At 32.5% G+C, this 16,737-nt stretch overlaps 3 protein-coding genes across 4 annotated transcripts; 2 read left to right on the top strand and 1 right to left on the bottom strand.

The window, feature by feature from the left end:
• Positions 1 to 2,752: 2,752 nt before the first annotated feature.
• LOC111213800 (disease resistance protein RRS1B-like) lies at positions 2,753 to 9,083 on the top strand. Its single transcript, XM_048759651.1, has 5 exons — positions 2,753 to 3,498; positions 6,268 to 7,342; positions 7,485 to 7,781; positions 7,866 to 8,479; positions 8,842 to 9,083. The coding sequence occupies exons 1-4, from the start codon at positions 2,888 to 2,890 to the stop codon at positions 8,466 to 8,468; spliced, it is 2,586 nt and encodes an 861-aa protein (XP_048615608.1). The 5' UTR covers positions 2,753 to 2,887; the 3' UTR covers positions 8,469 to 8,479; positions 8,842 to 9,083.
• Positions 8,883 to 11,158, bottom strand: LOC111213801 (protein PHLOEM PROTEIN 2-LIKE A8-like). The gene is made up of 3 exons (XM_022715640.2): positions 9,587 to 11,158; positions 9,325 to 9,503; positions 8,883 to 9,231 (listed from the first exon to the last, which is right to left on the bottom strand). Exons 1-3 carry the CDS (start codon positions 9,875 to 9,877, stop codon positions 8,898 to 8,900), a joined length of 804 nt encoding a protein of 267 aa, XP_022571361.1. The 5' UTR covers positions 9,878 to 11,158; the 3' UTR covers positions 8,883 to 8,897.
• A 2,340-nt stretch (positions 11,159 to 13,498) lies between these two features.
• LOC106437690 (cyclin-T1-5-like) lies at positions 13,499 to 16,725 on the top strand. 2 transcript variants are annotated; one of them, XM_013878622.3, is made up of 7 exons: positions 13,499 to 13,753; positions 14,124 to 14,358; positions 14,699 to 14,780; positions 14,948 to 15,082; positions 15,156 to 15,331; positions 15,412 to 15,563; positions 15,649 to 16,725. In XM_013878622.3, the coding sequence occupies exons 2-7, from the start codon at positions 14,132 to 14,134 to the stop codon at positions 16,548 to 16,550; spliced, it is 1,674 nt and encodes a 557-aa protein (XP_013734076.1). In that variant the 5' UTR covers positions 13,499 to 13,753; positions 14,124 to 14,131; the 3' UTR covers positions 16,551 to 16,725. The 2 variants fall into 2 exon arrangements, with proteins under 2 accessions (XP_013734076.1, XP_013734077.1); XM_013878623.3 differs by having other exon boundaries at positions 13,523 to 13,753; positions 14,121 to 14,358.
• The last annotated feature ends 12 nt before the right edge of the window (positions 16,726 to 16,737 follow it).

Here is a 16,737-nt window from a genome sequence, read left to right as displayed (position 1 = left end):
CTTTAATCACATTTTTTCTTTAAGGTAAATACTCATTTATGTTAACAACCCCTCTTAAGAGATACCAATAAACATGTTCTAAGATCGAAGAACAAGATAACAAAAATAAAAACACGTTGAAGAAAAAATGGTAAAAACTAGCATCAAGACAAGTACCAGAGAAATTAAGAGTTTCTCCTTTTTTTTATGGGTAAACCAAATTCGATGAAATTGTGTTATTTTAAAAGTTTTACTGAAAATAAAACTACACCAAATTTAATTTTTGGAGTTTTATTAGAGTTGGCATAATAAGCATGTCTTCTGTCAACGATACTTTTGTCTGGGCGACTCATAATAATAGTATGGCAGTGAACCCAACATGAATCACCTTTAACCGCTTTGCATTTAATAATGTCTTGGATCGAGAGTGGATACAGAGTCATCCAATTTTCTACCGAATTCTTTTTTCTATATTTTACAAATTTGACTTGCTTAGCCAGCTATAATTTTTTTTTACGACAAAAGACTATTCTATTAATTAAGTCTGAGATGATCTGAGTAACAAGACCGAAATAGAACAATCAATAAAAATGAAGTTTTTTATGAAAAGATATTTCTATCTTAGCTAAAGAGTCTAAAATCTGATTTTGCGCTCGTAGAATATGAGTAATCTTAAAGTCCGGAAAACATATCTGCAGAGTCTATCCTCTCCAGTTTAGTTGCAAATCTTGGCCATGCATGAAACTCCTTAATCATGACGATCATATTCTTATAGTTTGTTCTATAGCTCTGACATCTCGAATATTGCAACATGTTCTCCATCCTCCATCTTAGACAATTATAAAATTATACAAAAATCGTATTAATTGGTTTAACATGTGCAAAGATGAAACTTATCCACAATAGTAGCAATGATATTTATCGCTTAGTCATATTCTAATTAGTGCATTTACATTTTCGATTCAATTTTTCTCGGAGTTTGATGATTGGTAAACTTTTTAAGGAAATTTATGCAAAAGTTTTTTTCTCAAAATAAGTCCCGAATTTTTTTACCACATCAAACATAAAGAAGAACTAGGTATTTTACCCGCACATGCAGACATAATTATTTTATAAATATTTATTAATAAATAGAATATTAGTTTAGAGATAAAAAAAATTAAATCAAAAATTAAATTTATACTTTTAACATTTTTGAATTCTTAATTTTTATTTATTTTAAAACATTATTTGGATAACAACATTAATATTTTTATTTTAAAATTTGTTGTTATCTTTAATAATGTTTTAATATATTAATTTATAAAAAAAATTCTAATTAAATAAATAAATCTATAATTTTTAGTATAAAGTAATGTTATTAAACTAAATTCTTGGAATTGTCAAAACCTACAAAACCTCAAAATAAACCCAAAGCACACAAATACTAAGAGATCGAAACCAACTTTACATATTATATTAATCAAATTAAATAAAATTATGTTTGTCAATCTAAGCATGAATCCTTATCTCCCAAAAAAATATTAATAATATTATTATTATAAAATTTAATAAATAATATAATATCAAATATTTATGTGGATTATTCATGTAATTATCATAATATTTTCCAAACTTTTTATTATTAATTATATAAATATTGTAAAACTATTTATAAAATTATTATGACTATTGATTATTAATTATGCTTATCGTATTTTTATATTAATTAATCATTTACCATAACCAACTAAAAATATTTTAAAATATAATAGATAAGTTTTAAAATATAACAGATAAGTAAAGCTACTAACTAAAAACAATTAAAACATAATAATAAGTAAAATTACTATGTAAAATTATTTAAAATTTTGATAAATAAAAAAACCTAAAACTATGGAGAAGGTGACACATAAGCCAAATCAATTCATAAATAAAACTACTAATAACTAAAAACAATTAAAACATAATAATAAATAAGATTACTAAGTAAAATTATTTAAAAATTTTAAATTATTTAAACTTTTGATAAAGAAACGATAAAACTTAAAATTATGGAGAGACTGACACATAAGCCAAATCACTTCATAAATAATAGTATAATATAATAACTAACACCTTTTTTTTTAATACGGATAACTAACACCTTTAATATTATTTTCCTCCGATATCTTTTGGAAACTTTTTATAGAGCATTGAGGTTTCTCTTGTTTCCTTCTAATTATTTTATCACATTGTACCACAACTTTACGTGTACATGGATCTTTCAAAAAGTGTTTATATTCATATAATCTTAATTTTTTCTTGATATTTCAAAAAATATATTTTTGTAATGAATTTTTTTATCAGCTGTAATACATATGTTTGACAATAAAACCAAAATTAATATGTATTTGAAATCAAACAATTTAGTAATGTACCCACCCATTATTTTAAATACGTCATCTTTTTCATTTTAATTAATGTTTAACGTTAATGTATACATATCAAGAAGTTGCAATTTTTATACATTTTATTTGGGTTACATAAAATATCATTAAAAATCTAATTTAACCAATAAAAAATGTAATTAGTCATAAATCTCAACAATTTTAGTTTTAACCTAGAATAACGAAAACATTAGTTATTTTACAATAAAAATATTTTTGTAAACATCAAATAAACTTGGAGTATATTAAATATATTTTAGTCTCTATTGTATAATTATAGATACATCTTTAGTTGTTGAACAAAAAAAAAGATACATCTTTAGTATCTGCTATACCAATCATGATTTAATTATTATATCTTTTACCTGTAGCTTTTCAGTTCATTAAAAGTTTTTGTACATTGTTAAATCTTTTTTCGTTTGCAAAGTCCACTAGAAAAAAAACAGTACTAGTGATTATCAAAACATAATTATATTTGCTGCTATTTAATTAGTTTTATTATGAACAGTACTAGTGTTCTTCCTTTTGAACACACGATCGTTGACAAAAAAGAGAAGAAAAAAGGCGTTGAAGAAGAAATGGCAAGAACTAGCGTCAAGACAACAGTAACAGAGCAAGCAAGACTGTCCCCTTTTTCCAGAGGGTCAAGCCACCACGATGTCTTTATCAGCTCTAGCTGCGACGGCACCCGCGACACCTTCGTTAGCCACCTTTCCGCCGCTTTAAAGCGCGTAAACATCACTGTGATGGAGGAAGATGACAAAAACAAGGTGCCTGAAACCAGACAGTATTTACCCAAGAAGACTAGACTGGGGATAGAGAGATCCAAGATCTGTGTTGTTGTTCTCTCTGAGGACTTCGCGTCCTCCAAACATAGCCTGACTACTCTTGCGGAGATTATTGAGTGGCGGCATAGCAAAACAGGAGCCACGGTGGTTCCAGTCTTTTATGGCATAGATCGCTCGTTAGTGGAGCAACAGATTGGGAAATACGGTGAGGCATTTTCTAAGCACGAGGCATCTGAGCCTAAAGATCGTGTGACCGAATGGAGAAACGCTCTAAAGGAAGCAGCAAGCATAAAGGAAGGTCTCCACTCAAATGCCGAATCCAGGTTATGAATCTCCTTAATCTGATAGTCTGAAGTGTTCTAAAATACAGTGTATACGGCCGTATTTACGGCACCTATACGCTACACGATGAAGACATGTATACAGTAAAGTATGTTTTAAATTATATAGTCAATTAGCTGGCATATATACAGTAAAACACGAGGCGTATTGTGAATTTATATGAAAATTAGTTAAGAAATATCGTATGAAAAATTAAAATTTATATTCTTGATCAAATTAATATTTTTGGCCCTTAAACAATTTTAAATTTTTTTTTGTTAATTACATAATTTGTTTACTAATGAGCTGATCTCATTTTTAAAAATATTTTAAGTCAGAAAATTATTTATCTTATAAGAATCTAACGTTTATACCAAAGAATCTCAAGCCTACTTTTTGGTTATAATGAAACTATGCCATTTCGGTTTTATATTATGATTTAGCAAATTAAAAGTTAATTATGGTTATGAGAAGTTTAAATTTATGTGACAATCATTTCTATCGTCAATATTTTCACATTTTTGTGTCACTTTTTTCCTTTTGACTATTATTCGATATAAATATTGATTTTTGAGTTTATTCTCATTTCGTCATTTTTTTGGCCTGAAATTTAGAAAATGTTTATGATTTAAAATTATTAAAAAGATACATACTTAGGTTTTTTTTTTCTTCAAACGGCTATTCTATTACTCAAGCTTAAGGTGGTCTGGAGAACCAGACCGGAACAGAATAACCAATGTAATACAACTCCCTATGGAAGGATCTCGCTATCTTAGGTTAAGATTAGTGCCTTGTGCAGAATAATATTTTATATTTATTACTTATTTTATGTTTTTCTACATATTATGATAAAATAATAATTATATATTAAATAACTAAGAAATCAGTAACAATTATGTAATAAATTAGTGTGCACATATAAATCAAACGACAGCTCTTGTTTACTCGCAATCATTTTAGAGTAAATATATCAAAATAATCAATCTTATCTATCATATATGATATATAATTAAATTTAAATTTTATTAACATAGATATATAGTATACTTTTTATATAAATATTTATTAAATAATGTTTCTACTCATATGATTTTATGATTATTTGCATATTTGTGTAACAAAATTTTACACCAACGATTTTTTTTAATGTGAAATGTTTTGTTCTTTCAATAATTTATAATATTAAAAAAAAACAATGAAGATTTCAAAATTAAAATATTACCTTTTCAATATATGTTCAACGCAAATATCAAAATATAAGTATGTATTTTCATATGATGTATAGTTTAATTTAAACGATATGAAATATATATATATATATATATATATTAGCATAAACACAATTAAAATAAAATTATTTATTAATATGATTTTATAATCATTGTATCTTATTATAGACAAAAATTTAAACATTGATCACAAAAGTATATGTGAGAGTTTTAACAGTTTTAGTAATTTATACTCGTTTTGAAAATTTCAAAATACAACATGTACAATAAAAAATCTAAATTTGTATTATATGATTAATGTAATTGTGTAATATATTTTAATAATAAATAATTAAACAAAAATGATAGAAAATATACAGATTGTTAGCAAATCTTTATTATTAAAAATCATTAATTGTCATATATATCTTAATCACATTAGGTATTTCCGTAAGTTTTATTTAAGGAAAGAATATATAATAATTTCAATTTGATCAATGAATGGTCCATAATGGACATACTATATAATATAACATTCCCTAACAATTTAATTTTGGACTAACAAAATTTTCAATTGATTCTCAAGCCGCCACGTAAGCAAAATTAACATTATAATTACGTGACAACTCATCAGACATTTTTTTTTAATTAATACAAACTGCATGTTATAATTTTTTTAATGTTTCTCTGTTAATATAACATACTTTATGTTTGCTATATATTCATAATAATACTTAATTTATACTACTATTTATTATTATAGATTTGATTTAATATATCAATATAAATTATGTATGATATATTTATATTTATATTTTATTTACAATATGCACTAGTACGATTTTAGTTGTAGTTCACAATGGTATACAAAAGTAGTCTTGTGTAGTAAAGTATGTTTACGGCACTGTATACTTTCTGACAGAAAAAAAATAGGGTTCGAGTCTTCTAGTTACGATTTTAGTTGTAGTTCACGTTGGTATACAAAATTACAACCTTTCAGTGTGCTCCAAGAAGTAGTCTTGAACTGCAAGTAAACACAATTTGTACCCTAATTTTTACAAATTCAAACAGAACCAACATGTAAGACTACTTACATTGGGCTACTAAACTCTTTTATTAAACCGTTGAATTCACTGCAAGAAGTAATTGAATTTTTATGCTGGATAAAAATGGAGTTAAATACATTTAACTAGTTGAAAGCAAGAAAAGTTGGGACAACCGACTACACATATCACTTTTTAGAAATTTTTGATATTTTCATATCTTCGTAATTGTTTATAATTAATAAATTTACATTTATATGAAAATTTATTATTTTAAATTTTCTGTAAATAAAAATTAAGTTTATTTAATTTGAATATATAAAAAATTATTAATTAGTGAAATAAGGTATTGAATTTTATATATTAAACAAAACTTGTGTGAAAAAATTGAATGCCTGTTATGATAAGTGGAAAAAACAAAAATGATGTGGAAGTTTAAAAGATAAAAAAATGAGAATGTTGAAACTTGAAACCAGTGTACATATTAACTTATGTTTTTTTTTACCTAATCCTGTTGCAGTGACTTGAAACTTATGGAAGATATTGTCTCAAACGTACATGGGCGGCTATTTCCAGCGGACAAGATCGGGGTCAGTTCGAGAGTGTTGGATATAGAAAACTTGCTCAGTAAGCAACCATGGGTTGTCCGCAGCGTAGGAATTTGGGGGATGCCCGGTATAGGCAAGACCACCATTGCAAAAGCAGCCTTTGACCAGATGAAAGGGAACTTCAAATCTCGTAGTCGCTTCATCCAAAACTTCGAGAGAGAGTTTGAGAAGGAAGGAATGTCTCGTTTAAGAGGGCAACACTTACCATCACATGTGAAGGAGAAGCTTGACATCAACAGGTCAGTTACTAACAACAGCCAAAGAGAAGAAAGTGTGTTCTTAGTTCTTGATGATGTGCGGAACCCTATAAACGCAGAGTCTTTTCTTGGAGGGTTTGAGTGGTTTGATCCAGGAAGTGTGATAATCATTACTTCCAGAAATAAACAAGTGCTTGTTCAATGTCGAATGGTTGAAATATATGAGGTGAAAGGTTTAGATGATAAGGAAGGTCTGAAGCTATTTTCCCAGTGCGCGTTTGGAGAGCCCAAACCTGAAGATGGCCACCTGAAACTGTCAGAGATGATCGTTAAATATGCTAACGGAAACGCTACGGCTCTAAGCCACTATGGAAATGAGCTAAAGGGAAAGAAACCAGAAGAAATGGAGATAGAGTTTTGCAAACTCAAGCTAAATCCTCCTGCTGAGATTCTTGAAGTATTCAACAACAGTTATAATGAACTTAGTGACGACGAGAAGAACATATTTATGGACATTGCCTGTTTCTTCAAGGGAGATAACGTTGATCGTGTGATGCAAGTGCTTGATGGGTGTGGTTTCTTCCCGTGTATTGGGATTGATTATCTTGTTGAGAAGTCTCTTGTGACTATTCGTGGAAACAAAGTGGAAATGCATTATCTAATACAAGACGTGGCCAAGAAAATCCTTTCTCAAGAAGTAACGGTTGGGATGGGTCGCAGACTTTGCGGCGTTAAGAGCATTCAGCCTCTTCTAGACAATGAAGAAACCAAAACAAATGGGGAAGACAATGTGAGTAACAAAAGCACTTTGGTTTGTCACTATACTACATCCATGTCAAGATTTAATGATGCCATGTAGGTTACAAAAAAAAAACAAGATTTAATGATGCCCAAGTTCTTGATGGCTCTGCTTGCTCTTGATTTTATTTCAGGAAAGGGAAGACATTGAGAGCATATTACTGGAAGCATCTAGTTTGAGCTTTGTTGTTGACCCTGGTGCGTTTCAGGATATGTGTAATCTTAGACTGCTTAAAATTTACAGCTCAGATCCTGAAAGGCGTCCTGGACTCGATCTTTCCATGGGTCTACTATATTTGCCTTACGAGCTACGGCTTCTCCATTGGGAGAATTACGCTTTGCGAACCTTGCCTGAAGAGTTTGATCCTGACAACCTTGTGGAATTGAATATGCCTTACAGTCAACTTGAGGAACTTTGGGAAGAATCCAAGGTAAACTGAAATTTTTGACATGTTTTTACTTTGAGTGACATTTTCTGTAACTCAAGTCCTGACAGTGTCACTTTTGTTATCCAGAACCTCAACTCTCTGAAGACAATCAATCTTCATCACTCTGAGAAACTAGTTGACATCCAAGAACTTAAAGACGCTCACTATCTTCAGCTAGTCGATCTACAAGGCTGTACTAGCTTGCAGATCTTTCCAGTCATAGAGCATTTGAATCACCTTCAGGTTCTCAATCTATGTGGCTGCATAGGGATCAAAATGTTTCCAGAGGTTCCACAAAACATCAAAGAACTGTGTCTCAAGGGGACTAGCATAAGCGAAATACCCGCATCTATTGAGTCCCTCTCAAAACTAGTCAAGCTGGACCTAGGGAACTGCAAAGAGCTTCTGAATTTTCTAGTAAAGATCTACAACATGGAGTCTCTTCAACTGCTCAATCTTTCTGGATGCGAAAAGCTCAAGAGCTTCCCTGAGATCCCAAACCGAGTAGAGAATCTCCAGTATCTCTGTCTAAGCGGTACAGCCATTGAGGAATTACACACTTCACTTTCTAACATGGTTTGTCTAAAAGTGCTTGAAGTGAGTAAGAAGGTTAAGCCGCCTTTCAGCCTGAAGGACTTAAAGGATCTGAAGATTGTTGAAATAGATGAAGAGATTCACAAAACCTCTTGAAGATGAATGTGGTACGTATTAGTTTATTTTAGATTTTTAAGAAGTTACCAAGATATCTATTTTACTTACTTCTTTTTGTTGTGCACGTTGGGTTATGAATATAGATAGTTTATGAGATTTATCCAAGCTACAGAGATCTTTGGGATTTGTTTTTATTCTTGTTGATATTGTTAGTTCTATTGTGGTACATGATTCTTAAGACCCAAATCAACAGAATGTGGGGGACCATTAAACTAAGTGTCAACTAGTCTTGTTTCTGCTATGTGATTCTTTGGAACCAAAGGTTGAGGAAATAGCAGTAGCTGCTTGCTCATATTCAAAAATTCAAGTATAAAATTGCATGAAAAATGAGTTGTTTGTTGTGATTACACAGGTGGTAAAGGGATGCATGCAACTTTGTTTATGAGAGCCGCTCAGATTTAAAAATTATCAGCAGAGGCCAGTGTTGGCTGTGAAGAGAAAGACATCTGCCATGACTCCTTCTGACATCTTAATGACAGAGTTTAGTGACTGCAGTCTATCCCGTAGTGCAACGAGCTGAGCCCTTAGAACACTGTTCTGATATTCGATGTCCATGTAAGTATTGGAAACTAGGACAATCTGGTTAGCAATGTAAGAGTTCTGGTGCACAAAAACACTGTCTCTTGATATATCCATCTGATCTTGACCTCCTCCTGAAAATGGAAGGACCGCAAACTTCCCTTGTGGTTGTAGCATTTTCTCGACCTCCTTAACGATTATCCTGACGAATGTACTCTCATTACTGCGAAAGAAAAAAGATTAGTCAGATATCATTTTGATTTGACCTAATGATAAAAATACAATAAAGACAGAGATTGTAACTTTAGTACTTTACGTTTTCCTATCAAAGGTCAGGCCTGTTTTGCAAGAAACAGATGCTAACGCCTCCTTCCATCTACCGGTTCTTGGTTTATCGCACCGATACTCCCACTCTCGATCCCTGAACTTATCACCGAATGCTCCACGAAGTTGTTTCACGGTAACTGGTTCCACTTTGAAAAAGATTGGAATGACCTGTATGTAATACAATTATATTAGAAATTAGTATATACATATTCGTAGAAGCGATCTCTACATGAGAGACAAAAGGAACGCACCTTGAGCAAGCCTTGAGCTGCACGTTCTTTGATCTTCACGAGCTCGTCTAAGCACCATCTCGATTCTGTGTACCTCCTGGAGAATATGACTAAAGCGATGGTGGACTCCTCGATCCTCGCGAAGAGGTTGGAGAGATCTTGGCCAACGCTCTCGAGTTTGTCTATGAAAACGTTGATCCCATGTCTCTGAAGCGCTTCCACCAGATGGCTTACGAAACCACACCAAAGCTCCTCTCCTCGGAAACTTACGAACACCTGATGGTTCGTGATCCTGCGGCTGTTGACATCCATTGTATATTGAAGGAGGGCGAAAGGCTCCTGCGGCGTAAACACAACGCGGCAAGTACCAAATCTGTTTTCTTTTCTTTTTTTTGTTATTCAATTCAGGAAATATTCTTAGACAGAGAAAGTGAGGGAAGTAAGGTCTTTATATAGACTTTTTTTGTTTTTGGCAAAGAAGGCCCTTATATAGACAAAAGTTCAAATCCAAAACGGTCATGGCCGTTCACACGTAAGACCGATAATGATCCAATGATCAACATTGGATATGAATCATATGATGATCGATGATGACCTAATGTACGCAATATGTACTATGTAATCAGGCTGTGTGTAATATACTAATATGTATGTTACATTGTCGTCAACGGCGTGGTGAACATGTGGCAACAGCTCATCGGAAAAAGAATATCTAAGGCTTAGAAAATAATTAAAAGACTAGGCCGTGAGCGGAAGCTTCGGTGTAGTTAGTTTATTGAGTAAAAATCAATCGATGAAACTAAGAGGGGGTTATTAGAACAAGAATTTGAATGAAATTTAATAATTTTAAGAGTTGAGAGATTCTTAAAATTTAAGTAGCGTAAACAAATATCTTCTGAACTTCTAGCAAATGTTTTATATGTATTTATATTGAATGCAATGGATTTGCATAATTTATTTTAATAAAAAGTTTATTTTTATAAGGTAATATAAACAAATCTCTCTTTCTACAAACTTTTCAATTTTAGTAGCTTGATTTTAAATTGCATCACTACCAATTGAAGATTGATTTATGTCTACGGTGTTTCTGGGGAAAGAAATATATTACTTTTTTTTTTGTCAACTTGTGGGAAGAAAATATATTACATTAGCTTGGTTTTTATAATAATAGTGAACTCTCTCTTTATATTATATTATAGATATATGATGAAAGCATGAGTCAATAACATCATCGATGAAAGCAAAAACACTTTGAATAGCATCATCACCACTTTAACTTCTTCTTTTAAAAATCTTCTTCTTTTGGTCAAGATTTGTATCAGCTTTGCTTTCGTTGTTTTTTTTTTCTTGAAGCACTTTAAATCAGTTCGCCTCAAATATGTATTGTTTAGTAAATATAAAATATAAAATCTATATTTGGAACTATTTTCAGTCCATTCAACATTACATTTAAATTATTGATTATAAAATCACTCCAAAATCTAAATATGTAAGTAAAAATATGATGTAATATCTATATTGTTCAAAATCGTATAAATAATATATTAGAATAGTGTCTGGTAGTTGAAATCTAACACGGTCATGGCCGTTGAATCAGACACGTGAGACCGACAATAATCCAAATTTCCAATAATTAACATTGGATATGATGATCTCACGATCGTGATGACCTAATCTCTCACCCAATATGTACTATGCATGTTACATAGTCGGAACAGCGAAAGAGAATAATAAAAAATAATTAATTGGCCCATTTAATACTAAGACAAACTGGGCCATGAGTACGTGAAATGTGCACGACCAAATAGTAAAGGACTTAACGACGTATGGGCTAGGCGAGTATTCGGTTGGTACCTGAACGATGTCTTTTTCTTTGAAACATCTGGATTATAACTCGAATATGATACACCAGTTATCAATTTATTGATGACCTCCTCCATTTTAAGTGAGGTTGACGTTGACTATCTCCAGTTGTTTTTTGACTAAATTTTGTGCATTAAAATAAACGATTGTAGCAAAAGTGATTACAATACCCACTTTAATAACTACTCCTTTTCAGAAACCCAAGTAGAAACCTTAGCCCACATGAAATAACAAGAGACCTAATACATAAGAAAAGCCCAACATTTTCATGAGGCCTTAGAAGAAGAAGAGCCCAGCTGGCGACTCTAACGAGAGCAAGGAAACGGAAGTGAGGGAACCCAAGTCACAAAGAAACCAGACGCAGCAACGAAAAAGAGATAGTTACGGGAAGAGAAGGAACCAATATTGCATCAGTTCGCTAGCAAGGGAAGCAGCTTTATCTGATCAAGAGCCGGGGCACAAGGGTCCTGGTACTATCCCAGGTGCGAAGAACCCCGGAGGTGAAGAATGAGTGATCCGTTCCCCTGCAGATCATGGCCTTACCACTCGGTCCCCGATGTTCTGAGGCCGCAGTGCAGAGATTCTGTTCTTGATTGTTGCAGAGATTTTGGCAATGATCAGATCAGTTGATCGATGATTCCCTCGGTGAAGCCGATCGTTCCTTTCCCACCACAGATCGACTATCTCCAGTTGTTGTTGGTTTATTATATCCCTTCGTGATAATTCAAAACGTTAGGTGTTTGCATGTCTGTAAGACTGTAACTAAGGTATTTTATAAAATGTTTGAGTGAACTAAATTAACTGTTTTATATGATAAGAGTATTAAAAAGTGATGTCCAATAAGTTTAATGGCTATTAGAACTAGAGATTAATGCATTAATTCTGATTTTTACAGTCATGCAAATAGGAAGTGGATAAATAAAAAGCATCTTCTATATTAAAACATCTTCTATATTAAAAGTAAAACAGAAGTGTGATTTTTACAGTCATGCAACCTTGATTCTTGTGTGATTTTATTTTAAAAATGGATCTAATAGAACTATTCAAGTCATGTTACATTTAATATCTAATCTTATCATTTAAATTTTGGATCTACCAGAAATTTTTATTGGGTTATCAATAATTGAATTTAAACAATAGATAATATATTGGATTTATAGATAGTATAAATTCAATATATATAATTTAATGTTGTAATACTATACCTCTATATGCTAAATATTTAAATATTTGTCGATGTTAACTTTTAAATTTATAAAGATTTTTTTTAAATAACAAAAATCATATTATCTAATAATGATTAATATTTACTATCTTAAACCAATGAAAACAAATTTTAAACTATATTTTAAAAATTAAACAAAAACTAAATGTTTAATTATTTACTCGATAATATAAATCTATGAAGCGAAAAGTTTAATTTCTTAAAAACTTTATAAATTTGTTAAATGTTACCATATCTTTGAATATGACAATAAAACAATATTTTACTAATATTTATATATAGTTACGATTTTAATAATAAAATAATAATTCGAAAATATATATATAGAAGAATATACAAATACATGTGAAAGTTTGAAACAATCTATTCAATAAAAAAATATATAGTAAACTTATTATGTTTTAAAAATTGATAGACACATATATATATTATAATATATACCAATTTAAAATTAAAAACAAAATATTTATATAAAAATAAATGAAAAAAAAATCTGCGCGGTTGCGCGGATCTAGATCTAGTAAATAAGTTAAAAATAACAACTAAGAACTTAATAAATGTTGATAATAGTGTTTATAAAATAAATTAGTATGGTAAAGATTTCATAAGAACACTTTATTCATAATCAAACTTCAAATTTCTATATAATTATAGTTATTGAGATTTTTTAAATATTTTAGTTAATTAGTCGGGATTGAGTTTGAGTTTGTATTGACCTTGATATTATTGGATTTTCAAAAATTTTAAGTATTTTTTTTTATATTCTCGTTCGATTTCAGATTTGGTTCAAATAAAATTCAAAAGTCGAAAATAACACAAAACGATTATTATTTTTTTGGAATCGTTTAGGGTTTGGAATTTGGACTCGTTGTTTTCTGGAGTCCTACAAAATACGATTAGCTAACTAACTGCGACAAAAACGATTATTATTTATTTTGCTTAAACGAAAAAAGGGCAAGAGTCTGTTGTTGCAGCTGTTTGGTCTTTAAATCAGAGACTCTTGAGACCTCTCCATCTTGTTTCGCTTCTCGCGAGTTCTAAAAGTTAGGGTTTGTTCGAGTCACGCCGTATTCTTCTTCTCCGAAGTGATATCATCGCAGGTAAGGCATCATCTCCTTCGTTCGATTACTCTGGTATTGAATTTTCGTTTGATTTTGCTTCTTCAATCGATCTTTATTTTCTTCTTCCCACCGTCTACTGAATTTTCAACGAAATTTTGAACTTTTCAATTGATTTCTCTACAAACACAACACTTTGGATCTGATCTTTTGAGCAAAAGAAAAAAGTTTCGAACTTTGTACTCAGAATGTATCTAATTGGCTAAGTGTGCCCGATTCGTGGTGGCTTAGTTCGTTTCCATTTGATTTGATTTAATTATCTAATTGGCTAATCTTGAAGATGAACCCCCTCCCTTTGATAGCTGCTAGATCATTCCTTGTTTATGATCTGCTTTTGATTATTTTTAAGAAGATACAACAATGGCTGGAGTACTAGCTGGGGAATGTTCGTACGGTGAGAGTGGAGTGTCATCTCACTCGAGGAATTCTCATGAAAAGCAAGACGAGCTTTCCCGCTGGTACTTTGGAAGAAAAGAAATTGAAGAAAATTCACCCTCGAGGCTGGATGGTATTGACTTGAAGAAGGAAACTTACCTCCGCAAATCCTACTGTACATTTCTCCAGGACTTGGGCATGAGATTGAAAGTGTAATTTCCCTTTTTCTGTTTTTAGTAGCTTCAAGCTTGCTTGCTCTATCTTTACTTCATATTCTTCCAAGATAGTATTAGTATCCAGATTGCAGGCATAGTTGTTTAGTGTAGTTAGAAGTTGGTGTCACAATAGTTCTAAGTGTTTTTTTTATGTCAGTGTTTCTTTTATTACCGTAATTACAAGGAACATATAGTTATTATTGGTGAAGACCGAAGAGATTGTTGCCGGACTGTCTGAATTTTACTTCTTCTAGTCATGGTTTCTGCTATAGTGCAAAGCTTTCATTTTTTTAATTTTGTTCCCACTGAAAGTGGCTGATATAGTTTTCCATATCAGTCCCCAGGTTACAATAGCTACAGCGATTATCTTCTGTCATCGCTTCTTCTTTCGCCAGTCACATGCAAAGAATGACAGAAGGGTAAGTTTTTTGTTTTCCACCCGAACAAGTTGAATGCTTAAAATTTATAGACTTTATTCTTGTCTTGTTGTTGGAATCACTATGTTGTAGTCTGGCTAGTGTAGAATTTGAGATATTGTAGTGTTATGGTCTATCCTTATACCTAGATCTTCATGTTGTTTCCACAGACAATTGCAACTGTATGTATGTTCCTTGCTGGAAAAGTTGAGGAAACTCCACGGCCCTTGAATAACGTTATTTCTGTATCCTATGAGATAATCAACAAGAAGGATCCTGGTGCTGCCCAGAAAATCAAGCAAAAGGTATTCATCTTGCTTACGAATCAAGCTGAGGTTGTACTATAAGCACATATATTGATCTATATCACTTTTGCAGGAAGTATATGAGCAACAAAAAGAGCTTATACTAAACGGAGAAAAGATAGTACTTTCTACACTAGGCTTTGACCTCAATGTTCTTCATCCTTATAAACCCCTTGTTGAAGCAATAAAGAAGTTTAAGGTTGCCCAGAATGCTCTTGCCCAAGTTGCCTGGAATTTTGTTAATGATGGGTACGTTTGAAGTCCTGTTTCCTTCTAAATTCTATGTGTATTGTATTTTCGTCTTCATACAAATGGAAAGTGGCTTGCAGTCTGAGGACATCTCTCTGCCTGCAATTCCAGCCTCATCACATTGCGGCTGGTGCAATTTTTCTTGCGGCCAAGTTCCTTAAAGTGAAGTTACCATCGGATGGAGAGAAGGTTTGGTGGCAAGAGTTTGATGTTACACCTCGACAATTGGAGGGTATGTACATGATGAAAATGATATGAAGGCTCTTGTTTCCTTTTTTTTCTTGATTTTAAGAGTGATCGCCTTTTGTTTGTTTCAGATGTTAGCAACCAAATGCTTGAGCTTTATGAGCAAAACCGTGTACCTGCATCTCAAGGAAGCGAAGTAGAAAGTAGTGTGGGTGGAGGGTCAGCTCATCGTCCAGGCTCTAGAAATGCAACGTCAACAGATGAGCATGTTGGTTCTAGGCAAGCATCAGCACGTTCAAGCCATGAACCTTCAAACTCTGATAATCATGGGGGTTCATCAAAAGGCGGTTTGGATCAGAACAATGGCAATGGGGATGTTGAGGCAGTTAATGCCAGTGTCGATCACAAAGAGGAGGTAAAGAGAGAAAGAGAAGAAAGCCTGCATCCTACAGCTAACTCTAGACCTTTAGTTGAGGGAGCTGGGAAGGACAATTCAGAAAGAGAGAGTGGAGAGCTTCCAGATGATGTTCATAAATCTAGAAACGTTGAAACAGGTGTTGTTGCCCCAATCGGCCAATCGCCAAAGGACTTGAAAATGCTCCGGGATAAGGTGTTGAAGGCTAAGCGAGAGAAGGCTAAGAAGTTGCTAGGTGAAAGAACAATGAAAAAGGATTTGATGGATGAGGATGATTTCATTGAAAGAGAGCTGGAAGATGTGGAACTAGCTGTTGAGGATGAAAACGCCAAGCAAAAGAATGTACCAAAGGCCGAGAACTCTGATCTCATGGGCACAGAACATGGGGCAGTAAAAAATGCAGAAGAAGGTGAAATGGTAAACGATGTGTCTCAGATGATGCATAGCAGAAAGAGAAAAATGGGAAGCCCTCCTGAGAAGCAGTCCGAAGGAAAGAGACGCCACAGTAGCGAGAACGGTGAACAAGGCCACAAGACGAGCAGAGGTGGTAGTAGTAGTAGTAGTCATCATGGTGACAGAGAGCACAGAAGACACTCGCAAGAGAGAAACCATTCATGAGAGGTAATGATTATTAAAACTGCTTCATCTTGTTCTCTTTCTAAGGACCTTTGGCACTTTGATGATGCCTAACCATGTGAACATGACATTCTACATGGGGTCGGTTCAGTCGTTGGAACCATGCTCGGTGTATGTTATGTTTGATTATATAATCTATTCGTGCTGTTTTGCACAATCCCAACGGCTT

This window comes from Brassica napus, chromosome A2 (assembly GCF_020379485.1).
Source record: "Brassica napus cultivar Da-Ae chromosome A2, Da-Ae, whole genome shotgun sequence".
Classification (NCBI taxonomy): domain Eukaryota; kingdom Viridiplantae; phylum Streptophyta; class Magnoliopsida; order Brassicales; family Brassicaceae; genus Brassica; species Brassica napus.
The sequence above is the reverse complement of the archived record's forward strand: the minus strand, read 5'-3'. Positions and strand labels throughout refer to the sequence as shown.